The sequence below is a fragment of the Tiliqua scincoides genome, chromosome 5 (assembly GCF_035046505.1).
Source record: "Tiliqua scincoides isolate rTilSci1 chromosome 5, rTilSci1.hap2, whole genome shotgun sequence".
In the NCBI taxonomy this organism is placed as follows: Eukaryota; Metazoa; Chordata; class Lepidosauria; order Squamata; family Scincidae; genus Tiliqua; species Tiliqua scincoides.
Window position 1 is genome coordinate 36,353,378 of NC_089825.1, and position 25,835 is coordinate 36,379,212.

At 41.4% G+C, this 25,835-nt stretch overlaps 2 protein-coding genes across 4 annotated transcripts; both read left to right on the plus strand.

The window, feature by feature from the left end:
* Positions 1-2,541: 2,541 nt before the first annotated feature.
* On the plus strand, positions 2,542-9,951 carry CCDC126 (coiled-coil domain containing 126). 3 transcript variants are annotated; one of them, XM_066628750.1, is made up of 4 exons: positions 2,542-2,793; positions 4,313-4,376; positions 6,852-7,245; positions 8,370-9,951. In XM_066628750.1, exons 3-4 carry the CDS (start codon positions 7,008-7,010, stop codon positions 8,543-8,545), a joined length of 414 nt encoding a protein of 137 aa, XP_066484847.1. In that variant the 5' UTR covers positions 2,542-2,793; positions 4,313-4,376; positions 6,852-7,007; the 3' UTR covers positions 8,546-9,951. The 3 variants fall into 3 exon arrangements, with proteins under 3 accessions (XP_066484847.1, XP_066484846.1, XP_066484848.1); XM_066628749.1 differs by lacking the exon at positions 4,313-4,376; XM_066628751.1 differs by lacking the exon at positions 4,313-4,376 and having other exon boundaries at positions 2,547-2,627.
* A 3,900-nt stretch (positions 9,952-13,851) lies between these two features.
* On the plus strand, positions 13,852-25,367 carry FAM221A (family with sequence similarity 221 member A). Its single transcript, XM_066628740.1, has 7 exons — positions 13,852-14,000; positions 17,319-17,492; positions 18,177-18,367; positions 20,633-20,839; positions 21,595-21,708; positions 22,780-22,868; positions 25,133-25,367. Exons 1-7 carry the CDS (start codon positions 13,936-13,938, stop codon positions 25,193-25,195), a joined length of 903 nt encoding a protein of 300 aa, XP_066484837.1. The 5' UTR covers positions 13,852-13,935; the 3' UTR covers positions 25,196-25,367.
* The last annotated feature ends 468 nt before the right edge of the window (positions 25,368-25,835 follow it).

The following is a 25,835-nucleotide window of genomic DNA, read 5'->3' on the forward strand; positions in this document are numbered from 1 at the left end:
GGATGCAGTGCGCACACCCCTGGCACAACTGCACCAGCACTGGAAAATTGGATAGGATTGGGCCCTGAGAAAGCCCCACTAAGTGCTAGCTTTTTTTTGTTATCATATTATCAGATATGGATCTATGGTTGAAAACTAGCACAGTTAGAAAAGCTGAAATATAATGTGGAAAGTGTTCAATCACCAAGAATTTCTTAGGGCACCTCTGACACTTTGGTGCAAAAAGTGAAAGGCACAGTCTTCAGTTCTTTGAATAGGTAAAAAATATGAAACTACTGTGATGAACACATGAAGTATGAGTTTTTGTATATAGGAGAGGAGAACTATCCTAAGCCTTAGTGTGTGTGTATTATTCAATGATTGCATGAGACCTTTTCTCTTGTGGCATTTGCAAACAAAACATGTAAGCTATACAAATGGAAAGGATGTTCTCTCTTTATGCCTTTATAAAAATAAATACCATACTACAGTGTTTCTCAAACTGTGGGTGGGTACCCACTAGGTGGGTTGCGAGCCAACTTCAGGTGGGTCCCCATTCATTTCAATATTTTATTTTTAATATATTAGACTTGGTGCTCCCATGGTATGTGACTGTATTTGGGGAAGTGTTACAGACCTGTATTTTGAACAAGCTACTGTGTATATTCTTTTAACAATGATAGTAAATGAAACTTACTCTTGGGATAGGGATCTTACTCTTGGGATACTCTGTGGATAGGATTGTTAAAAATGTTCCTGCTTGATGATGTCACTTCCGGTCATGGCATCACTTCTGGTGGGTCCTGACAGAATCTCATTCTAAAAAGTGGGTCCTGGTGCTAAATGTGTGAGAACCACTGCCATAGTAAGCTAAGTGCAGTTCCAGATTTAGGGCCCAATCCTATCCAATTTTCCAGTCCCGGTGCGGCCGTGCCAGTGGAACATGCACTGCAGCCTGTGGTGGGGGAGGCAGTCACAGAGACCTCCACAAGGTATGGGAACATTTGTCCCCTTACCTTGGGGCTGTAATGTGGCTGCACCTGTGCTGAGAGGTTGGATAGAACAGCCTGGGAAGGCAGCTCATCTGAGAGAAGGAAAACTCTGATCCCAAACCTCCACTGCCTTGTGGCTACATCCAGTTATGGAAAAGGCTTCAGGAGTCAACCTCGAGGCAAAATCTGGAGCCGGAGTCCCTGAGGCAGTTCATGGCTGAACACAGTCACGTTCTGGCAACTCCTGCGAGGCCGCTGGAACCAACTGTATTGGCCTCTGCCTTTCCATTGGACCATTTCAGGACGTGGAGAGGGGGGATTTGCTGCATGGGTAACAGCCTATCCTCCATACCTACTTTACCCAGGCTTCGCGCACTGGAGAGGACACTCTGTTCCAGAACCACCATTCAGAGCGTGACACCATAGTCTTCCGAGACTGAAGGATGCCAACTCAATATTATTATTATTATTATTATTATTATTATTATTATTATTATTATTATTAACAACCTAATTGGGCCCTTAGGACTGTATCTTACATCACTTGAACGTGATCGCAAAAAACTATGTGCCTCAAAAGAAACTCAAGGATCATGCTGAACATTTGTTGTGTATAAAATATTTGTTCTGTTTTTTAATTAAAATTATTCAGAAATATAGGCTTTGCAGAGGGGTCATGCTACTCAGACATAAGCAGCACCATTGTGTTCAAGAGAACCTACAGCCCAAGCCTAAGTGTGTCTACTCAGAAGTAAGTCCCATTATAATCAACGGGGCTTACTCCCGGGTAAGTGTGGATAGGATTGCAGCCTGAGAGTCGATTCCTAGGTATGTCTACTTAGAAGTAAGCCCCATTTTAACCCCTGCTAATTGGGTAAGAGGCACTTTTTCAAGTGGATGCTCCTTTTTTTAGCAGGGGGAGAGTAACTGGCCCACCTCACCTCAGCACTGTCTGTTCTAGTGGCTGTCTGCTGGTATTCATTTGCATCTTTTTAGATTGTGAGCCCTTTTGGGACAGGGAGCCATTTAGTTATTTGATTTTTCTCTGTAAACCGCTTTGTGAACTTTTAGTTGAAAAGCGGTATATAAATACTGTTAATAATAATAATAATATTAATAATAATAATAATTTTAGGCAATGGAGCTTCCTCCCAGGAGGGTGTGGATAGGATTCCACCTGAGAGCCCAAGCCTAGGCCTGTCTACTCAGAAGTAAGTCCCATTGTAGTCAATGGGGCTTACTCCCAGGTACTTGTGTGTATACAACTGCAACCAAGGAGTTGGTTTCTGCTGATGAAAGCTGAGGTTTCAGACATGCTGGGGTTGCACCCAAGGGTCATGCAGTGCAGCCATAAATGCATGGCTGTTGGGAAGGGTTCGTTGCTGAGGGCTGCAGCAGCCTATGCATTGCAATGCCCCGTCCTGCCTGCAAATGGTCGATTTCATCCTGGTCCCCCCCCCTTCCACCGGGGGCCGGAAATGAAATCTGCCTGCGACTCTGGTTTGTTCCCTCCTCTAGAAGTGCGGCGCAATAAGGAGGTGCTGAAGGCGGTGCTGGCTCGCAATGAGCGGAAACCAGCCAGGGAGGGTGCTGTGCGCGCGGCGGGCAAGTCTTGCAAAGCTCGTGAGCTGACAACGCAGCGCCTTTGGGGGACTGGTGAGGGAGATTGCAGCGGGGCAAGTGGAGGGCTGGGAGGGCTAGGCGAGCTCGCCCCCTAAGGAGTGGCTGTGCTTTGGGGGGGCTGGCTGCGGAGCAGGACATGTCAGTGGACCCTGCATGGCCCTGGTGGAGTCTGATGATGCTCATCACCTGCATTTCCAAGGTATGGTTGGCTGCATCACTTTGGGTGTTTTGTCTTCTTGGATCCATTGACAGTGTTTGCAATTCTGCTCCAGCTCCCCAATGCTCCTCTCTTCTTGGGAACTTCCCCTTTGGGGACATGCTAATAATAATAGGGGCCACAGAAATTGCCATCAGTCAGCTACAAAAAGCAGCTCTGCTGGGAGCAGCATACATCTTGCAACGTTATTTATAACAGCAAAACGGAATAAAAGTCTGGCATGCCAGGTCCTCCGGAAGGACTCGATGCCTGGATAAAACAAACGAGTCAATATCACCTACCTGACTGTGCAAAAATTGGAGTCGGAAGGGGCCTAATAGGTCATCTAGTCCAAACCCCTACCTTTATTATTAAATATCATAATAATAATAGCTTTTGTATATCGCTTTTCTCACTGACTCTCACACTGAGAGACTTTCAGGCTCAAGGTGCTTCACATAGGCAGGCTACATTAAACTCATCTTTATTTCAAAGCTGCTTTAAGTGCCCTTTGTTGGGATAGAGAGGCAGGATATAAATTAAATAAATAAATGAGTTTTTACAGTAATTGTTCTACAAGCAACTCATAGAGCCCTGCACTTCCAGATGGACTCCTTCATGGTGTGGCCGTCCTATGTGGCAACTGGGTCTGCCTTCCGAGCTTCTAGCAGGAGCAGCTTCATGTTTAAAATGCTGGTGTTACTTTGTTTCCCTAACCTCTGAATACTTCTCAGTACAGAGCTATTGGCTTGGCCCTTGCCTGACTTCCCTGCTTGGAGCAAGTCTGTTATTTGAGTACAGTACTGTGTATCTTTACTTTGCAAACGGAACAGCGATCCTTTTCTCTTCCTTATAAAGGCCTCTTGCTGCTGTTGCCAAATCTATAGTCTCTGAGCAAAGTGCTTTTTCTTTTTCTTTTTTTTTTTGGCCTGTTCATTGTAAACATTTGAGGGCCCAATCCTATCTAAGTTTCCAGTACCAGTGCAGCTGTGCCAGTGGGGCATGCACTGTGTCCTGTGGTGGGGAGGCAATCGCAGAGGCCTCCTCAAGGTATGGGAACATTTGTTCCCTTACCTTGGGGCTGTATTGCAGCTGCACCGGTGCTGGATAGTTGGGATAGGATTGGGCCCCAAGTTGGTTTCTGATACAGTAGTAACTTTTCAGATAATGCCAGAAATGAAGGCTGCGGTCCTTGGCGCACTCACCTGTGAGTAAGCCTGCCTGAATGCAGGAAACAGCTAAGTAAACACTTATCGGGTACAAAACAGGAACATTTGTATCTTCCCATCAGTGTCATCATACATAAGCTTTTGTGTTACATAAAACAATGAATAAAGAGTTCTGTGTACGTCTTGAGCATAGGAAAGGTGGTATAGTATATAAATCTTTTAAATAATAATAACTCCAGAGCTCCCAGTAGTGCTATGCAAGTGTTGAGTCAGTCAAATGTGGTGTTTTTGAGCATTCTACAGTATTGCATAGGAATTGGCTAATGTAGTTTGTTTGCGTTACTTTGATCTAGATGAATTCCTTTTCTATAAAGTACTTCAACTGGCTTGAAATATGGGTGTGCGTGTGGATGGCTAGTGAGTATTTAGTAAAAACCATTCTCTCCCCAGTTAACTGTGATTGTTCTTTAATTCCTTTCATTTCAATGAAGTATTTAATTGGAAATCAAAATTTGAAATTACACATTTTCCTGATATATTTAACATATTTATATATGCTACTTTTTGTCCTACTTTGGCCAAAGATAGAGCTGATGAAGAGCCCTGGGTAACTCGTAATCTTATGTATCTACAAAAACTGGTCTAGTAAAACATTTATATCTTCCTGCTAATTAAAGCATACTCAAGTTTTTTTGGTTTTTTTTTTTTTTTTTTTTGGTATGTTGAAGTTAAAACAAGATTTGGAAGATTGGCTCTTGTATGACATACATAAGCGACTCCATTGTGACCTGCATGTGAAAGCTCAAATATCAGTTGGGATTTTTGTGACCTTTTATTTTACTATAACTTCCTTTTTAATGACCTAAAACTAACTTGGAGTGTTTTGTGGTGGCCTGTTATAACTGTGACATTTGTGTTTTGAGTTTCCCTTCTCTAATAATATTTTTCCTCTTTGTGTTTTACATACTGTATCAATTCTTAATGGGGATTGCCTAAATTTGCATTCTCACCCTTGGCATTTTTCCCCTCCTTCAGGAGTTTTCTTATCTTCTAAGTGGCTGTCATGTCATCCAAAGGTTGTGCTATTTGTTCTGATAACTAAAGACTACATCAAATTAAGCAAACCTAAGTTAATTTACTTACTTTGCAACCCTATTATGTTTGCTCAGGAGTAAGCCCTCCTACGTTTAATGGGGCTTATTCCCAGGAAAGTGTGTATAGGATTGCAACCTTAAACTGACATTGACTGGAACATGGATCACTCTTGTCTAATGCTGGCTGCGGTCCCACAAGGGGGTGATATATCCCTGACATCCTCTCAGGCATAGTACCCCGGGGGGGGGGTATCCTCAGCCTCCCATTAGCTATGCTAGTGCGGACAGTACATGTATCCCATAACTACATCCCATCAAGCCTATACAGATGTGCCCCTTTATCTGCAGGGGTTCCATTCCAGAACTGCCGAAGATAGCCGAAACCACAGATATGGGTGAGTGCCTGTCCCCGCAGTCTAGACCCTCCAGAGGCAAGAGGAGCTCGGCTCTCCTTTGGAGGAGCCTCTAAGCTCAGCAGAGGCTGCAGAGTCTGTCCATGGCCTCTGCCAGGATCAGACTGACCTCAAGAGTTCAAAACACATGACTTCTGGTTTCACTGAGAAACTAGAAGTGAGGTTTTTAATGCCTTGCCTTACCTTGCTCTTCATGCAGTTGGAAATGCCAGACTTCATTCGCACTGTCTCTTTAAATGAAACCAGAAGTTTCACACTTCACACTTGGGGGGGTGCAACCTCCTGACCAGCGGTAGCCATTGCATGGGGCGCACACCTGTACTTTTAAATTTAATAAGTAATATAGTGTTTAACCTCATGAGATCAATATACGAGTGCTTTTAGGTTTTATCATGTCTTACATTTTTCTTGGATGTCCTACATTCTGAGATGCCCTGTCCTCTTTTGCAGTTATGACATCTGGTCACCTTGGCTTGGAGTGAGGTGGGTGGTGGATGGGAGGGAATGGGTCCATCCCCTTACCTCGAGGAGACTTCCAGCAGCCAAAAATTCCAGACGGGATACATTGGTGGGCACACCAGTGCCACTGCATTACCTTATGGGGATTTAGATTGGATTGGGCTGCTATAAAACCTTCATAGTTCGCAACATACTTGAAGGACAGTGTTTGTCTGCTGTGTGAGGACATTACAGATGCCCTATTGCAGGTATAGTCACCATTAGATATGCAGTTGGCAGTGACATGTAACAGATATTGCTCTAAGCTGCATGGCTGTGTAGCTGGAGTTGGAGCCCTGCAGACCTTCCTTCATGGAGTGCTGGAGCTCAGCAATGACTATGCTCTGGAACCACCCCTGTCCAACAAAGTTAGGGCTCCGAGCAGTCCCTGTAATTTTTACAGGGAAAATTGGCAATGGGGCCTTTTCCATTCTACAGTCCATCCTGCGGAATTCTCTCCCAACTGAGATCAGGGCTACCCTGTTCTTGTTGGTGTTTTGAAGAAGAGAATTAAGCACGTTTTGTTCCACCAAGTCTTTGATTTCTTCACTCTGTTGATTCTTAATTGTTGAGTTGCTGCTTTGTTCTTGTTTTTATTTACTTGAAATGTTTGTGTATGTTTGGTTTCTTTAATTGGTGTAAGCCATTTTGAGTGTTCCCTTCCAGTTGGAAAGGCAGAGTAAAAACGCTTTTAAATAAAATCATAGCTTTAAGTTTTGTAACTTGATCTGAGAAATGCCAGAAAGAGAATTTAATTGGTGATGTTAGGAGATTGTCATAATGATGTTCAGTCTGCTCTTTTGCATATCCTATATTTTAATATTTATAAAAATGTTTTGGTTTTGTATCTGGGCATTTTGAGTTATAACTCTTTTTTTAAATTTCAGGAATCAAGCATGATCACTGGAAAAGTTTACAGAACTCTTACTCTCGAACAGTGACTACTCTGAAGATTTAAAAAAAGGGGTGAAAAAAAACCTACCATGAAAATCCTGTGACTTCAGCCTGAGAACCTTATCTTGACATCTTTTCTCTGCTCAGAAATGTTTTTCGCGTTTTCAAGAAAAAACGTGTCCCAGAAATTGAGTTTATTCTTGCTGGTATTTGGCTTTATCTGGGGCATAATGTTGCTGCGCTACACATTTCAGCATCCAAGGCAGCAGAGCAGTGCTGAGCTGCGTGAACAGATATTGGACTTAAGTAAAAGATATGTCCGAGCACTAGCAGAAGAAAACAAGAATATGGTGAATGGTGGTAATGGAGTTGCAATGGCAGGATATGGTAAAACTTCTTTCCTTTATTTTTTTGAAAGTTCATGACTCAGTCGAGACTGAAGGTTGCCAGCCATGACTCAGTATTTAAGTCCTCTTAAGTTTACAAATATAAAAGACAATCCCATTATAAAATATGGGTAGAAAAGTTCTTATTTATACAGTAGAATTGATGTACTTTAAAGAATTGTTCACAGGAAAATATTAAGAAAACTATCTAGTGGACCTTCATCAAGGTTAAGGAAAGTATAATTTTTGTAGCTTTGAGAATTGTTAGAATATTAGGAGCTATGGATACTAATAATCCTATGGTATATAAACTGTGTGCCCATCCTTGAATATTTGAGAGTAGTTTTAGATATGCTCCATGCAAAAAGACTTGACAGAACTGGAAAAGGCAGCAAACAGAGCAGCTAAAATTGATAGGATTTGAAAATCTGCTGAAATATACATACTATTCTGCAGCAGAGCAACTAAAATCGGAGAGAAGCCAGTGAAATGCATTTAAAATACAGTGACTTTGTTTTTATAATGTGCATTAATATTTTTTGGAACATCTAATGGGAGCTAGTAATGGTGTGGATAAAAGAAAAAGCAAAGATGGAGATCTTAGATAGTTCAGTGGGCAGGCAGACTGAAATACACGGGGAAGCATTGGGTCTTGTTTTTGAAGGTCACCTAAAGAGCCTTCAGTGCAAGAAATATGTAACCATCAATAATGGACCTGCCCTTGACATGAAAGTGTGCGATGCTGCTCCCCTGCACCATGCTGCCCCCCCCACTTATCCAGCATAAAAGAGCCTTGCATGACACCAAAGACGGCTTGAAAAACCTTCTGAGGTTTCCCTGCAGTCTTAAACAGTACTTCCAGGAAACCAGAAGTACTGCTTAAGATTACATCAGAAGCCTTGGAAGGCTTTCCGAGTGGTCTAGAACGCTGCATAAGTGCAGCACTCCGGACGTTTGCCCTCCAGGCCTGCCACTGGTAAACATATTTATTTTTAGTTAATAAACGTGTCAAATCAAGGAGCTCTGAATAGTATAAGAGTATGCACATACATGCTGTTTGACCTTCATTCAGTGTTGGAGCGTTAAACAGACAAGATTTACTTCTCTGTTTATTGTCTTCTCTAGCTGATCTCAAAAGGACAATTGCAGTTCTTCTAGATGACATCTTGCAACGCTTAGTCAAACTGGAAAACAAGGTGGACTACATAGTTGTAAATGGCTCAACAACAAATACAACAAATGGAAATTTGATGCCAGGAACTACAAGTAAACGGGTAAATGCAGCAAGCAACATAAGATAACAGCTACACAAAGTGATTTTGTATGCTATCTGCCATAGATTAGTTCAACTTTAGTAGAGAACAAGTTGACTCAAGGAGATCCACATCCTGTTTCAACAGGGAGTGCCGAATACATACTGTCCTCTTATAAATAAAGCTCTAAAAACCTTTTGTGCTAAGATGGTTCTTTCATAAAGCAATGCTGTACAATATCTTATTTAAAGATATGCTGGTAACATAGCTAGTGTAGTATGGTAAATAGGTAATGTGTAAAATCATGTGTGAGATTCTATGACAATTAAGGTTATGGAGGAGAGTTTAGGTTTAATATCTAAAATTCTATTTAAATATAAATCTAACATATCTTTGGATTAAATGGGGAAAATTAGTGATCTGCTTTACTAATGCATAGAAATGAAGGCTGTTGCCTTTAACATAACTGCTGGGAAGTATGTTTATTTGTATTTTCATGTCCTCTTTGATTTTTGACTTACATTGAGATAGTATTGTCGATAACATCTTAATATGGTGATCCAAAGAATGTCTTTTTATTTGCACTATCTGTGAAATAGCTGAGAAAGAATGTATTAAACACTATTACACTTGTGAAAATTTAAAGTTGCACCATGCTGAATGCACAATTGCTACAGAATTTAGGGTGATTAGATGATCAGAGGTATACTGTAATCTGTGATGGTACATAGCCGTTTCAAAAATATTAAATGTTAAGTATTTAGCAACTGAAGATAAAATTGAAGTGATAGAAGCCACACTTATCAGATACTGAACACTGCTAGCTTTTTTTTCTTTCATTGATTGCTTTTCTTGTGAATATTTAAGTACCTTACAGCCTATGATAAGAGATGGTTTACTGCATTTAAGTTACTCTTTTTACACAAAGCAAGAAGGATGTGGTGAACTAAGGTGTGAGGGCATTTTAATGTTTGCTGATGAGTTGTGCTAAAAGGGTGCAATCTGTCAGACACTGCTGCTGTGCAATTTTAGTTGGTGGTTGTGAAGCAGTAGTGACTGGTGGATTTGTACCCCAGTTCTTGAAGGACTTAGAAAACAAGTGGGGGGGGGGGTGAAGTGAAATATGAATGCTGCCTTATGTCCATGTTAGCCTTACAGCAGGGAGTTACAGTGAGGGTGCACTATGTTCCACAGTGTGCTTTCTGTATCATAAGTTATAATGAAGTGCCAGTCTGAGTTTTTGCATCTATATGGAATGATTTTCTTAAAAGGTTTGTTCTAGTATTTTTGCTTACAATATGCCTTGTAGTTTTTTAAGAACTTTTATTTAAAAAGAGAACAATATTTGCGGTGCTAGATGATCTACTGTCCCAAGTGAGTATCCTTGCAGAATGATTGTAAAATCTGGATTGATTTCAACAAAGGAAAAAAAATAAAGTCAAATATAAAGTCAAGTCTTGGAGTGTCCTGATGATTCTTTATTCTGTCTGTGAATGTAGACAAAAAAGTGCAGTTGATTTTTTTTTTAAGTTTTAATGGCCAACTTTTTCTAGTTATCTGCCTTTTCACCAGTTATTTGATGGATCTAAAAATCTGTAGATTTTTAATCTTTAAAATTGCAGGCTACACCTGATAAATTAAAAACTAAGGGCCTGATCCTATCCAATTTTCCAGTGCCAGTGCAGCTGTGCTGGTGGGGTGTGTGCTGCATCTTTTGGTGGGGAGTTAGTCAAAGAGGCCTCCTCAAGGTAAGGGAACATTTGTTCCCTTACATCAGGGTTGCATTGCAGCTGCACCAGTGCTGGAAAGTTGGATTGGATTGGGCCCTCTATCTACATGCCTGAACATGCATACTTGGAAATAGCAATGGGGCATTTTCTGAATGCAATTGAGGAGTGACTCGAAGTACACTTACCCATGCTACAATATATCTTCTGACAAAAGGAAAAAGGGACATTAGAGAGTCTACATAGTCAGGAATCCATTTTGGAGGATATAATTATCAGCTTACATCTGTAGAAAGACTTATTGGCTTCCTAACTGTGGTCCAGATGGCTTTCTTTTCTGTGCAATTATAACTGTAAATCATTGCTCATATGAGGATATAAACTACTGTTCAATAGGCATTTTAAAATTGCATATGCAAGTGGAACTGAGCAGAGAAATCTCCTAAGGACATTTGTACTGTATGTGGTTATTTTTATTCTCATGTTTTTACTCTGTTAGTGTTTGGCAGTACAGTACTGTGTGTTTGTGCAGTAGGTGATTGATTGTACAGTGGCCTTTCTATAGTAGGTAGAGTATAAAATATAATACAAAGAAACTTTTTTGTTTTAAAATCACAAATGTACGTACATTTGTACTATTGCATCATCAATACCCATTCTTCAAATACTCATTTAATATGTGCTTTATAAAAATTTCAATATGAATAACTCATATTTTGATGTTGAGAGAAGCATTATACTGATATATTAGGAATATAAAATGTTCATTCTCTTCTATAGAAAGTGATAATTTAGAATAGAGGAAAATGTTCCAAAGAGTGTTTTGAGTGTGAATATGCACTGCAACTCATGACAACTGTGCCTTCAACATCCAGACTGAGCACATTAAAAGCTTTGAATCACATTCATGATGAATAAATAGCTGGATTGGATTCACCAAGCGCAACTTCACCAAGTGCAACTTTAGTATGGAATTGCAGCATTTTGATTAAAAGACTGATATTTCTGTTTTTACTTAATGTTTTAATGGGTTTTATTTAATGTGGTATTGTCAGTTTTATTGGGGTTTCAACATTCAAAGCAGTGTACAAGCAGTATAAAAATAAGTGTCTCACGTTTCAGGTTAAAAATGCACCAAGGCATCCCAAGCATCAATCAATCAATCAATCAATCAATTGAATTGTACATCAATCAATTTAAAAACAAACAAACAATCCAATAGCAGCAGCAGTTAAAAATTGGAGCTAAAAGTCTGGTGAAAAAAGTGTTTGTTCCTCTTGCTACTTTTAAAATCTGGCTGATATCCTCAAGGAGGGAGTTCCAGAGTCCCAGTGTCATGACAGAGAAGACCCTTTCCTTGGTTCATGCATAAATTGGGGGCAAGTGAAAGAGAACCTGCAAAGTTGACCTTAAGGCTCCCCTTTCTGGTCTGTCTTTTCCTTTACCTCCGCTGCATTCTACTTGCTTCCTTAAAGAAGTAGCAAGGAGAGGAGAATGCAGCAGTCCCAGAGTACTTCCCTGCTTCTTCCCTTTGCTTTACATCTGTAGCCTCCCACTTGCTTCTGTCCATCTGAGATCTAGCAATCAGGCTTGGAAGAGTATGCTAAGAGTGAATGTCTTCTGCTTTTATTATGCTGTATCTAGACTGCTTCTTTAACTGAGAGGAGTGGGAACAAGCATGAAGCAGCAGAAGTTAAAGGGGAGGCAGGGAAGATGTTCTTTTTGCTCATCTGGGAAGGTAAAGAGGTGGTTTATTGGTCTTGTTATGATTGTGGAAATGGAAGAATTGGAACAGGATCAGTAGAGCACCCTGTTTTCATTTTTATCCTGCATCACTGATGTGCATGCTTGCAGTAGCTGTGCTTGAGGGAGACCTGTTGGCAAGCAAGAAGAGAACTGGACGGCCAGAGAGGAGCAAGAGACACCCCTGTTACAGCCCACCACTCAAAATGGCTGCTTGTCTGCCTCCTGCATGGGCCAGCCAGCAGGTGGTGAAAGGAAGTGGAAATTACTTTGGAATAAACATGTACACAGGCTCAACTTAAGAGTCAGGGTTCCAAATGGCTGCCTTAGCACTTTCATGCAGGTGCAGTATGCCCTTTGTGGTGCTCTGGTACAGGTAGAATAGTGCTGGCCCAGCAAAAGCTGGCTGTTTAGTACAGCATGTGACAAACCTCCAGAACAGAACTGTTGGAGCAGGGTGACCAGGTGTCCTTTTTCCAGGACATGTCCTCTTTTTAGCCTTGTATCCTGGAAAAGAACTTGAATGTCCTCCTTTTCTCTGAAAAGTGCATAGCAGTTCATAGCCTTCTTGAAATTATTAAATTATATATAATAGAGTTTTCAATTTAATATAGTGTTTAAATTAACTGCATGAAATGAATATACAAGGATTTTAAGCTTTTATTTTGTCATGTCCTATATTTTTTTGGATGTCCTATTTTTTAGGGGTGCCTGGTCCTTTTGCTATTATGACAGCTGGAGACTTAAGAGGTTAACACCCTAATGCAGCAATTTTCAGCCAGTGTGCTGTGGCACATTGGGGTGCTGGGGATTTTCCATAGGTGTGCTGTGGGTGTTTGGGGGAGGGTCATTAATAAGGCCATTGGGGGCTGTGAGCCCCCCATCAGCAGTGCAGTGTGCCTTGACAATTTTATCACCTTGTCAGTGTGCTATGAAATGAGAAAGGTTGAAAATTGCTGCCCTAATGCATTAAACATCTTTCATATCTTTGGGAATGGATAGTTAAGAACAGCCCCACTGGATCAGGCCAAAAATGGGTTTTAATCCCACCACTTTGCAGTTTTGAATACATTTTAAAACAGGGTTACCAGACGCAAAGGGGGACAGAATACCTGTACCTTTGACTAGAAGAGGGGAATTTTGGCAGGTGCAGCTTTTTAAACCCTTCCATATTGAGCTGCATGCCCCCGATGCAGTGTCAGAGAGATGATGTGGCCCTCCTGCCAAAAACTTTGGACACCCCTGTCCTATACAATGGTTAAAGATATAGGCCCACTGTCCCCCTTTGTATCTGGTAACTCTAAGCCTTTGCTACCATTGTTAAAACAAAGTATTAAAACCCATTTCTGGACAGCCCCCATGTGTACACACCTGATCCCTGTTGCGTGTATACAATGTTGGGCAGAAATGGCTTTAAAAGTACTGAAAGGCACTCTAAGAGATGGGGGTCAAATACCCTTCACTGAAAGACCATTTAGAGCTACTGTCAAAAGAGGAAATAAGTCTCAGGGGAGGGGGAATCCCCCGCTGGAGACAGGCCAGTGGGTGCGAGCCCACTTCTCCAAGGCGGCCCTCCCACCTACACTTCCTGGAAGTAAACTCCACTGCGCACAGAGGGGCTTCCTTCTGAGTAGACACGCACAGGATGGTGCCCAAAGGCAAGACAATGGTTGCAAGAGTAGTGAACGTGGAGCCCAAGCCCAGGCCTGTCTACTCAGGAGTAAGCCCCATGGTAGTCAGTGGGGCTTACTCCCAGGTTAGCGTGGCTAGCGCGGCAGCTTTCTCCCTGAGGCGCCAGGAACAGGCGGCCTGAGAACCGCGCCGCCTCCCAGCAACAGGCGAGCCCCAACAGGCGCCGCAGCGACCTCTCGGGGGGAAGAGGGAGGGCCGCCTGGCTCTCGGGCGCGAAGCGGCGCCCGCGCCACACCGCCCGGCAGGCAGGCCCGAAGAGCGCAGCGCTCCCTCGCCATGGAGCGGCTGACGCTGCAGCCGGGGGCCGCCGCCGCCATCGACGAGTACGTGGAGTACAAGAGGTGAGGAGCGAGCCGACCGCAGGCCCGGCGGCGGTGCGGCTGCAGGGCCGCTGCTCTCGCCCTGAGGGCGCTAGGAGAGGGCCAGCCAGGACGCCCCTCGGCCTCTCTTGCCAGGACTCGCCAAGCTCCAGTCTCAGGCGTGCTGGCCCCGTCTCGTCAGGACAGGAGAGGGAACACGTGTCAAGGGCTTTCTCATTGCTCTTCCCCTCCCCCCTGGCGACAGCCTGGCCCCCCTGCTGTGAGACCTGGTCCTCATAGGAGGGCCTGGAGATTGGGGCCGCAGTCCTGCACACGCTCACCTGAGAGTGAGCCCCATTCAACACAGGCGCTCTGACTTCAGAGTAGACAGGTAGAGGTTGTGCTTGACAGCCCAGTCCTCTGTCTGCCTACTCAGAAGTAAGTCCCATTGTGTTCAGTGGGGCTTACTCCCAGGAAAGTGCGTGTAGGATTGCTGCCTCAGATTGCCACCACCGTCTCTGCCTGCAGGGCTCCTGTGAGTTTTTAATGCTTGGCTGTCTGAGACCTAACACACACACACACAAACAGGTACAACATGGCATGGACAAGCTGCACTGCAGGTCCACCTGCCCTGGCAACTGACTTCTGTCCCCTTGGCTGCCCTTTAAAATGACATGAGAGCCCATCCTAGGCATGTCTACTCAGAAATAAGTAGCATTGTGTTCAGTGGGGCTTACTCCCAGGAAAGTGGGTGAAGGATTGCAGTTTTAGATTGCCACCACCTTCCCCCCCCCTCCTTTGCAGGGCTCCTGTGTCTTTATAATGCTTGACTGACTGAGACAAAAAAAAAAAAAAAAGCCCAGCAAGTACAGTATAGCATGGTATGAAGATGGCATGATGGGGAAAGTTGCATATGATTTCTGCCCACCCCACAGGTGTACACATTTGATCCCTGTTGCATCTATGCAACATTGGGCAGAGATGACTTAAGGTATTCCTGTTCTGGCAGCTGGCTTGTCCCAGTTGCTACCCTTTAAAATGACCTGAGAGCCCATCCTAGGCATACCCACTCAGAAGCAAGTCCCAGTGAGTTCAGTGGAACCTACTCCCAGGTAAGCATGCATAGAATTTCAGGCAAGTAACTATGATTTCTCTTACCCTTTTCCTGTGCTTACAAGGGTAGAAGTGAATGAATACAAAATAAAAACACATAACACCACTTTCTGCACTTCTCATTTTTATTTAATAAAGACAAAAACAAAAAAACCCATTTTAATTGGTTTTTGTTTATTATTTAATGGGGGTGCATGACTGTGGCGGCATCTGCTGACACTATACCACCTATATCACCTACCTAGTACACTTTAAAAGCAGTTAATTTATGATTATAATGTAAATTTTGAATAAAAACACATAACACCACTTTCTGCACTTCTAATTTTGGAAAACACTGACATCTGTGAAAAACAAAACTGTTTTCACCCATATTCAGTAATGGGAATTGAGATAATTGAGAATTGACAGGTAACAAGTTAAACACCACCTTTCATAATACTCTACTACTGATCTGATCAATACTGGACAGACTCCCAACTGCATTAAAGTTTTTGTTTTGTTTTGTGAGGGCCAGGACAGATGCATTAGAGCCAAAGTACAGATTTGGTAAATCTGCAATTAATCTGCATGTTTAACACAGGGAAGTGGACTTAAAAGTATCTTTTACTAAGAAGGAACACTTCCACTCAATTTCCTATGCTAATCTGCAGGGCATCCAATCCAGCTTGAGTTTGCATGGAGAGGTTAACCACACTTCTCCACAGTATAGTTTTTAAGTTGAAAATCACCACCCCCCCCAACTATTTGCCCATGTTGTGGCTGTTTACCAAAGGCATTTGGCCCTGTTGTCACCAGCTCCTGAAAATGGTTGGTTGGGACAACCCCTTTGCCACCTTTCTTGAGGGCTCTTTAAGGTCTGTGTGTCTTGAGGGAATGCAAGAATAGGCAAGTCCAGGCCAGGGAGATCCTGTGAAGATCACTAATGATGCAACACTATTATTTAAATCTTCTGTACCATTTAATATTGTAAACTGCCTTAGGGCACAATTCTAACCCCTTATGTCAGTGCTTTCCAGCACTGGCATAGCGGTGCCAGTGGGACATGTGCTACCTGCAGTTGGGTGGCACTCACGGAGGCCTCCTCAAAGTAAGGGAATGTTTGTTAACCTTACCTCAGAGCTGCATTGCCCTTATGTCAGTGCTGGAAAGCACTGACATAAGGGGTTAGGATTGCGCCCTTAGTTGCCTTGACCAAGGCAAAAATGCTCTTTAAAAATTCAACAACAGTTCAATTAAGAAGGGCTTACATGTAATATGTAGTTTGGTTCTTAGAATATTTCATCAAATAGCTTGAACTCGTAGCTAGTTGCTGTATTTGTACCAAGAATTGGAGGCAGGCTGTGCAGCATGGCCTTTCCCAGTTTGAAGAGACACTTGGCCAACAGTCTGAGGCAAAGAGGCAAAGAAGGAAGGCCCATAGCCAGGGAGACAGACCAGGGACAGACTGCACTTGCTCCCAGTGTGGAAGGGATTGTCATTCCCGAATCGGCCTTTTCAACCACACTAGACGCTGTTCCAGAACCACCATTCAGAGCGCGATACCATAGTCTTTCGAGACTGAAGGTTGCCAACATGAGGACCAAGAATTGGTTGATTACAGGTATGGTTTTAAAATGTTTTGGTGGCTAGGGCCCAGGATGGAAGACTGGCACAAAGGCATGTAAATCTATGTTCATGACATAGACTAGAGCAAATTGAAGTCCTCATTCTTTTTGCTCAATTATTATTATTATTATTAACAGTATTTATATACCGCTTTTCAACTAAAAGTTCACAAAGCGGTTTACAGAGAAAAATCAAATAACTAAATGGCTCCCTGTCCCAAAAGGGCTCACAATCTAAAAAAATGCAAATGAATACCAGCAGACAGCCACTAGAACAGACAGTGCTGGGGTGAGGTGGGCCAGTTACTAGACTGAAATTAGACTGTTACTAGACTAGTTACTAATAGTTACTAGACTAGTTATTAGACTGAAATAACTAAGAATATCTTATACAACGTGAAGACTGTAGTGCTGTTTGATATTGCACCATACTTACTAGCAGAACGAGTAGAAGACTTTCAAAGTTTCTGATTGCAGGCTTTTCTCCAAGATGGTTCCCTGACTTTATCGTTTGGGCAGTCGTCATTTTAGCCTTGTTTACTTATGTGCTTTTTTGTGAATAATAAATATGTATGATTGTTCTAAATTTTAATTAAAAATGTAACGGAAAATATTATGGGACTAACTGCTTGTTTTACAGGATTGTAGGTGAAGATGACGGAGGGAAACTCTTTACTCCTGAAGAATATGAGGAATACAAGAAAAAAGTGTTACCAATACGGTTACAAAACCGATTGTACGTGAGCTGGAGATCACCAACTGGCATGGACTGTAAACTTGTGGGCCCAGAGACCCCATGTTTTTGTATTCATAGGTGAGTCTTTTTGTATTTAGCTATATTCCTCCTTTGACAAAAATATTTCCATACCAGTAGATGGTGCAATTAACTTGAGATCTTGCCTGTTAGAGAAGTTTAGAAAGCATTTCTGGGATCAAATTATTTCTTCATATTCCATATGTATTATAAATCCATGATAAATTAACACTGCATGTGCTTGGAGGTGACTCTCCCAAATTTTCAGTCTTGTGATGCAACTTAATTTCCATTTCAGGCTTTGTACTGTTGTTTGGCAGAGTGTGTATGGTAGGAAAAAGAACTACTGCGGTGCTTCATCTCATGCTTTTCTGTGCTTTCATAACCCTGGTAGTTTTATATATGGCCTTTTGTGGTAGTTCCCACAATCGGACTTAGTAACAACCTGCTGGCACAAAGTATTTAGTAGAGCAAAGTGCATTTCTGGTGCTTTATTTCTCTGTTCCTGTTGCTGCATTCAGATGTACTGTCCGGTACCAAAGTGGGGAAGAGATTAGAAGCTTCTGTTTCTGGTTTGAAGAAACCACAGGTTTTCTGTTTGTCCAAAGATGGCACTGATTTGCACAAAATAGAGTTTGCAGAATTAAGATGCATTAATACTATTGCTTTAGCTCATTTGTTAAAAGATCTTTTAAAAGAGAAATAACTGGTGTGTATGCGTATGCATTTTTTTGTCTTTTCCAGGTATAAACAACACAAGACAGATTTTGAAGTGATTCCAAAGGAACGTCCTATTAGTTTACCTTGTAGGGTGAGCCGATGCCCATGCAAATCTTATCACTTTGTCCCTCTTAATGGTACTCAGCCAATCCGTTGTAGATGCAAGCACTTTGCAGATGAGCATAGCGCAGCTCCTGGGTTTCCATGTAAAACATGTAAGTGATATTTGGATAAATAAATACAGGCATAACCTAATTATCCATGGATTCTCGTGGTGAAAAATCTCAGTGTGATGAGAAGGGCCCTTAAATTAAAGGAAAAGTCCCTTTACTCAGCCTCACTTACCATTGTAATGCAGGAAAATGATTGCCAATCAGTCAATCAATGAATCAATCAAACTCTCTCCAGGAACTTAAAACAGTTTAGTTTCAGTTCACTCTGAGGCAAATGACCTTTCCCTTCCCCCTGGAGTGCTCATGAAATAATGCAAAGTGGAAGTGATTAGTCCACTTTCTCATTCTCTTTGCATTCTTTAGTGCAGTGGTTCTCAAACTTCTCTGGAGTTTTACTCTTGAGATAAGTCTTTGTGAGGCAGGGGGCAAGGGCAGGGACACGATCCCCAGGATCGTGTTGCTAAGGGGGAGGAAGGGGGTGCTTTTAGTTACTTAGGGCTGCTGCATGTTGCAGGAGTTGTGGGGAATGCCATGCATCCTCTGCAGGGTTCCCAGAGGCTTAGAGTGTTCAGAAAAAGTGATAGCAAACCACTTCCTGGTTGAACGCAAAACTGGAAGTGGTTTGTGATAGCTGTTTCTGGGCATTGTAAACATCGGGGAGCCCTGTGGAGGACTGCACAGGGCTTCCCACAGCTCCTGCAATGTGCAACAGCCCTAAATAAGTAAAAGTACCCCCTTTGCCCTCCCTTAGCAATGTGATCCTTAGCAATGTGATCCCTTATCCAATGTGATAAATTAATGTTTATCCCTTAAAGGGATGGGGGAAGCTTTACATGAGCTGGTGGGTCATGACCCACCGGTTTGAGAACCACTGCTTTAGTATGCTTTGGGGGAAGGAAGGGGTTGCTTGCCTTGGAGTGAACTGAAACTAAACTGCTGATTGATTGCCTACCGACTGTCGCTCTCCCGCATTACAATAAGTAAGCGAGGCTATTTTTAAACCTTGAGTAAAGGGACTTTGTTTTATAAAATTGATTTCATTTAATGTGATTTTCAGCATCCAGGGGGGTTCTGGGAATCCCCGTGGATGCTGAGACAAAACTTGTATGCAGGTTAGAACTGTGTATTTATACCTGTAGCTATGGGAGTTATAGATTTCTGAATAAAATATTTCAGATTCTGCAGCTAGAACATACACATTCAACATTAAGTCTCAGTTCAAATGAGACTATCTGACCAGTCATCCATCATGCAGAACTTGTAGACATGCATGTCTTCCTCTACCTAGTGTGCCATCACCACCTCCATATTGCCATGCTGAGGTTGAAATGCCTAAATCACCCCAATTATGCAGTTATGATTAGGGGTTGTTTGGAGGTTCCACTCCCTTCATGGGACTATGTGGATAGAGAATGACACTCTGGGGGAGATGTGTGTAGAAATGCCCCTCCTCACTTGATTGGACAGTATTATTCAAATCAGCCCACGAACTTTTCAAATTTGTTATGTACAAAGCATAAACACATGAAGTATTTTATTGTTTGTGTATATTTTATGTTAGTCACCTTGGGTGCCCACATTAGTGGGGGAATGGCGGAATATGAATATTATAATCATATGAAGCTGCCTTGTACCATAGTAGTCCGATGGTCCATCTTCTAGCTCAATATTGTCTCCTCTTACTGGAAATTGGTCTCCAGGGTTTCAGTCAGGGGCCTTTTCCAGCCGTATCTAGAGATGCCGGGGATTAAACTTAGGACTGTCTGCATACAAAACAGCTACACTGAACTATGGTTCAACCCCTCCCCCCATTTCTTCATTGTAAGAGTTGGTTCATGCCGTATTAATTTCAGTAGTACTACATGATTTCTTGATTTGCTCTGCTTCAAATCTGGAAGTCTGAACATACACGAAATTGGATTTTTGAAGTGCTCAGGATTTTTGAAAGGCACTACAGTATTTCTACCATCTGATAGCTTTTTGTAAAAGAAGAACCCATCTGCAAATTGTTATTTCAATGCACTTCATTTTACTAGTATAATGAATGATATTTATGATTCCATAATATTTTTCAGATGCAGATCTAGATTCTGGAATAAAATTATGATCTGTACTTATATATTTATACCATCCAACTAAGATAAATCACATGCATCTTATTACAAAGGTGTTTCCAGCTGTCCTGTAGCTACTGTTTATGTAGTCAAGACTACAGGCTGGGTGTTCCCAAGCATGAGTCCTGCTGATTGGAAGTTAGTTGAAGATGTCTATAGTATCTGACTATTTCTCAAAAATGTTTTACATTAGGTTCCAAATGTTCAGGGTTTCACAGTTGCTTTACTTGTGGATGTGGGCAGCCAGCATATGCTCATGATACAGTTGTGGAAACAAAAGAAGAACGCTTAGCCCAGGGAAAGCCAGTGGGGCAAGATGTCCCTTATGCTGCAATGGGAGGACTAACTGGCTTTAGTTCACTAGCAGAAGGCTACATGAGACTTGATGACAGTGGTATAGGTAAGAACAGGATACTTGAAAGGGTATTATGAATTTACACTATACTTTTTTGTTGTAGTGACATCTAAAGTATTTTGAACAATTCCATCTGATTTCAAATTCTGTGTAATTTAAAAATAATAAATATAAATTAAGAAATGTTACCTGTGATACCTAAGTTTGATATCCTGCAAAATAAATGCTGTATTTCACCTAGCAGCATTATTATTTTATTGGAAAAATTTATATTCTGCCTTTCTCATGCCAAAGCAAATGCCCAAGGCGGCTTACAAAGCTCCATAAAAAATGTACAATTAAAAGAGACTGCTGCCTTAAACCATTGTTTAGAATCCAAACAGGTTGATACTAGACAAGGTGAAGGTGTTGCTAATGCTAAATCACTGTACAAGAACAATCTTTCCTTAAGCGATTTGGATTTACTTCTGTTTTAGAGTGATGTACATAATCAATTTAACTGATACCATATATGCTTTTTGTTATGCTTGTTATCATTATTGACATATTACTTTAGTTTATAACTTGGAATTTGATTCTAATAATATTTTTTGAACTCAATAACTAATCTTCAGGTGTGGAATGCTCTTTCATGTTAAAAGCAGATTATTCAGTTTCTTCTTTGGATATAGTTTGGTAACTTTATTATACTAATTACTTTATCATCTTACTAAAATAATTTAACCTTTTAAAACATTAGCCTTGTTTTTCTCCAACTGTAGCTCTTAAAGTTTGATTCCCTGTATTCCTACTTGTTTAAGGAGCACCTTCAGTTCAGTTTCTGGAGTCATCTGTAACCAGCATGGATCATCCCTTTTTAAGAGCGCTCCAGGGGCCTTCTAGTTCCATGCAAGCACACTCCCAATTAACAGATGGTAAGGAAATAGTTTTTTAAATAGTAATTTTGTAGCTTGATTAAATACATTGCATAACATTCTTTTAAAGTTGAGTTTAAATGTAAAATAAAAGTTGCTGTTACTCCAAAGACAGATGCATTTTCTAGTGTTTTTGCAAAGCATCAGGCTCATGGATGGTGGTGTTTATTTTTGCAATAAGGAGGAGATTGTGAAGAAGGTTATGTGGTTGGAGTACCCAGTTAAAAACGCTATTTTGTTCGCGTATCATACATGATCATTGAACAGGCAGTGCTTTAAGGGAGTCCAGGCCCAATCCTATACAACTTTCCGATGCTGATACAGCCACAATGCATCCCTGAGGTAAGGGAACAAACATTCCCCTACCTTGAGGAGGCCTCCGATACTGTCCCTCCCCACCGCAGGATTCCATACATGCCCCATTGGCACAGCTGTATTGGTACTAGGAAGTTGGATAAGATTGGGTCCTCTGTCTTTTTGCAGACATTCTGCAGATCTCTTGGAATTCTGAGATCTCTTGAATCTGAGGGCTCAGTCCTATCCAGCTTTCCAGCACCGATGCAGTTGCGATAAAGCCCCAAGTTAAGGGAACAAACATTCCCTTACCTTGAGGAGGCTTCCATGACCCCCCACTGCAGACTTCCCATTGGCACGGCTGCATCAGTGATGGAAAGTTGGACAGGATTGGGCCCAAAGTCTGTGCAGGAAAATCTCTTTTCCAGTATTCCATGTACACTTGGAATCTAGGCAGTTGGTTGATAGAGGAAGAGGAGGAAGGGATTGAAATTTGTGAGGAAACCCATAGTGATTTGTGTGGAATGTCGTGCTCTGTCTTCTTCATAGCAGTGGTACAGTAAAATTGCTTTTGGGTTGGATAGAGCATTTGCTTGTAAGTTTTGGTCTGAAGAGCAAGAGCTAGGGTGAACTTACTGATTTCAGTTACTTCCAAACAAGCATGCTTAAATATTTTCAGAATAAATTTTTAATCCTTCAAATCTAAAAACAATCTAAACCATTTGGAACCAATAAAATTAAAACATATATATTTTTTTTTAATTTGTTACTTTTAAGGAGGTACTAGTACAGCAGTGCAGGTTTCCAGTTTAAGAAGACCTGAAGAAGATGACATGGCTTATTTTGAAAGGCAGTATCAGGAACGGGTATGGCGCTGCTTATATAATTTAAAATAAAAGCATTTCCTGATTGAGGAAAATAATTTGTTGAATTTTAAGCTTTTGTTTATCTCTCATGATAATTGTATGTTAAAAATTATATGTTAAAAATATATTGGGAAATTATACTGGTATCTCAGGGCCCAATCCTATCTAACTTTCCAACACTGATGCAGCAGTGCCAATGAGGTTTCGGGGGGAGGCAGTCATGGAGGCCTCCTCAAGGTAAGGAAATGTTTGTTCTCTTATCTCAGGGCTGCATTGGCACTGGAAAAATGGATAGGATTGGGCCCTCAGAATATACATCTATGCAAAGGAGATACTAAGTTAGTGGGACTTTGACTTTCAGTTTCCACTGACTGACTTTATATTATCTAAAATTGTTCAATAATGTGCTATTGTATATTGCTGATTTAATTCTAGATTTTATGACAGAAAAAAACAGTTTCATGTCAATAAAAACAGTTTCATGTCAATAGCTGCTCTTATAACAGTGGCATAGGGAACCAACATTTTTATAATAATGTGGTTTTTAATTAATTGATTAAATTTAAACTTTGAACTAAATAATAAAACATGTCATTGACTATTGGAAGGTCATTGTCAATGTTTTCTTTTTCATTCCTTGTTACATAAACTCACAAGGCGGAAACAGGGCTTAAATAAATACTGTTAATAATAATATGTGCTCTTTTAGGGCCCAATCCTATCCAATTTTCCAGTGCTGGTGCTGCTGTGCCCATAGGGCAGGGGTGTCCAATCTTTTTGGCAGGAGGGCCACATCTTCTCTCTGACACTGTGTCAAGGGCCAGGAAAAAAAATTAATTTACATTTCAAATTTGAATAAATTTACATAAATGAATATATTAGAGATAGAACTTCTATAAATGAATGAAGGTCTTGCTATAGCTCAAGGCTATAAAAGGCCTAGCACAAAGCAAGGTCGGCCTTTCCTTTGCTGCTGCTGCTGCATCACAGATGTGAAACAGCAAGCAGCGGAGGGAGCCCTCATTCCACAGCTCGTGGGAGGTTGAACAGTTGGCCGTCACTTTGAGAGCCATTATGTTGGGCCTGTGCGGACTCTGGCAAGTTTCCGGAGGGCCAGAGGCTCAGTGGAGACTGAGGGCTCCCCGTGGGCTGGATTGGGAGTCCATGAGGGTCGCCAGTAGCCCTAGGGCCAGGGTTTGGGCACCCCTGCTATAGGGTATACACTGCTTCCAGTGTTGGGGAGGCAGTCTTGGAGGCCTCCTCAAGGTATGGGAACATTTGTTCCCTTACCTCAGGGCTGCATTGTGACTGCCCTGGTGCTGGAAAGTTTGATAGGATTGGGCCCTTAGTCACTAGTCCAAATTTGCCCTAATTCTTCATTAACTGAAGCTTTAGTTGATTTAAACTACCAAAAGTGGTCCCATCATGTTCTCAATGTGTAGTAACTGCGTGGACCCTCAAGAAGAAGGGTATAGGGTTAGGAGGAACCTACTTTCTTTTTCTATCTAGTGTGTGGCGGCTAAAAAGAAAGAGATGATGTATTCCTAGCCATTTTGCCTTTTTCTGTTTCTCATTGCTTCCTTAGGGCCCAATCCTATCCCAGCTTTCCAGCACTGATGCAGTATACCTGAAGGTTATTTTCTTTGCACCTCTCAGAATTGTAGTGGTTTACAGTGTTTGCTTTAGTCCAGGGGTGTCAAACTCATTTCATACTGAGGGCTGAATGGCATTCATGATGCCTGCTGAGGGCTGGAAGTGATGTCATTAAACAACTCATAACCAAAAATTAGCACTTTTTTCGCTTAGGAATTCATTAACTTCAAATGACGGAAGAGAAAACACGCAAATTTTTATCATATTTCAAGATATGGGAGAGCCCAATTTTCATGGGGGCTACCCTTTTAGCAGTAACACCTCAGCACTGCTCAGCAGCTGAAAGCCTGAGGGCCAGATAAAAAGCTTATGCGGGCTGCATTCAGCCCCCGGGGCCTTATGTTTGACTGCTTTAGTCACTTCAGCAGTAATTGGGAAATGAAGGAATCAAATAGTACTACAGGAGTTCAGAGTGGTTCATAAATGAGAGTTGGCGTTTGGCAGAATGCTGAGAATTTGGATCAGGCAGTGATTAGGACCAGAGAAAGTGAGGTTTGGCAGGAAGTGAACATAATTCAGTCTAGAAAACAATCTAATTTTATATTTGGCTCTGTATAGCAAAGTAATATGCAATTTTGTAGTTCATGTATTTTTTTCCTTTTTCATTACAGCTGAAAGCAGAGAAAGCTGCAAAACAGAAAGGAAAAAGTGTTGTGCCATCAAAGAAGTCATAACAAATAAAACAAAGGAATACTTTGTAATGCATTGTCATTTATCAGTACATTTGTCAATACTCTCCTTAATGATTACAGTAGATTTATATTTTTTTCTATTAATTCTGCTGTATTTTATAAAATAACATATAAAATAAAACTAATACGCAATATTGTACCTACTACTTCTCAAGAGCTGAAATAAAATTATGCCAAAGAAGTATGATATATTCTTTTAAGACAATTCTTTTTTCTTCACATAAATGTTGTGTCAATGGAAAAACTGTCTGAAGACAGGATACTGTGGTCTATCAGTTCAGACATCAAATAGCTATAGGTAAAGACATACAGTAATTGAGGGTCCAATCCTATCCAACTTTCCAGCACCGATGCACAGCTCAGAGGTAAGGGAACAAATGTTCCCTTACCTTGAAGAGCCCTCTGTGACAGTCCCTCCACTGCAGGATGCAGCACATGTCCCATTGGTATGGCTGCATCAGCACTGGAAAGTTGGATAGGATTGGGCCCCAATTTGTTAGGCTTTCTTTGCTTTTCCAAATGTCAAGGTTTTAAACATTTAAAAAAAAAAATAAAGATAATGGAAAACTCCAGTTTAAAAAAAACTTCAGCTTTGAAATAATGTGACCAAAATACCCTCAAA

Coding starts and splice junctions, on each gene's coding strand:
- CCDC126 (XM_066628750.1), top strand. CDS start 7,008: ATGTTTTTCGCGTTTTCAAGAAAAAACGTGTCCCAGAAATTGAGTTTA. Junction 7,246..8,369: donor AGTTGCAATGGCAGGATATG/GTAAAACTTCTT, acceptor TGTCTTCTCTAG/CTGATCTCAAAAGGACAATT.
- FAM221A (XM_066628740.1), top strand. CDS start 13,936: ATGGAGCGGCTGACGCTGCAGCCGGGGGCCGCCGCCGCCATCGACGAG. Junction 21,709..22,779: donor ACACTCCCAATTAACAGATG/GTAAGGAAATAG, acceptor GTTACTTTTAAG/GAGGTACTAGTACAGCAGTG. Junction 22,869..25,132: donor AAAGGCAGTATCAGGAACGG/GTATGGCGCTGC, acceptor TTTTCATTACAG/CTGAAAGCAGAGAAAGCTGC.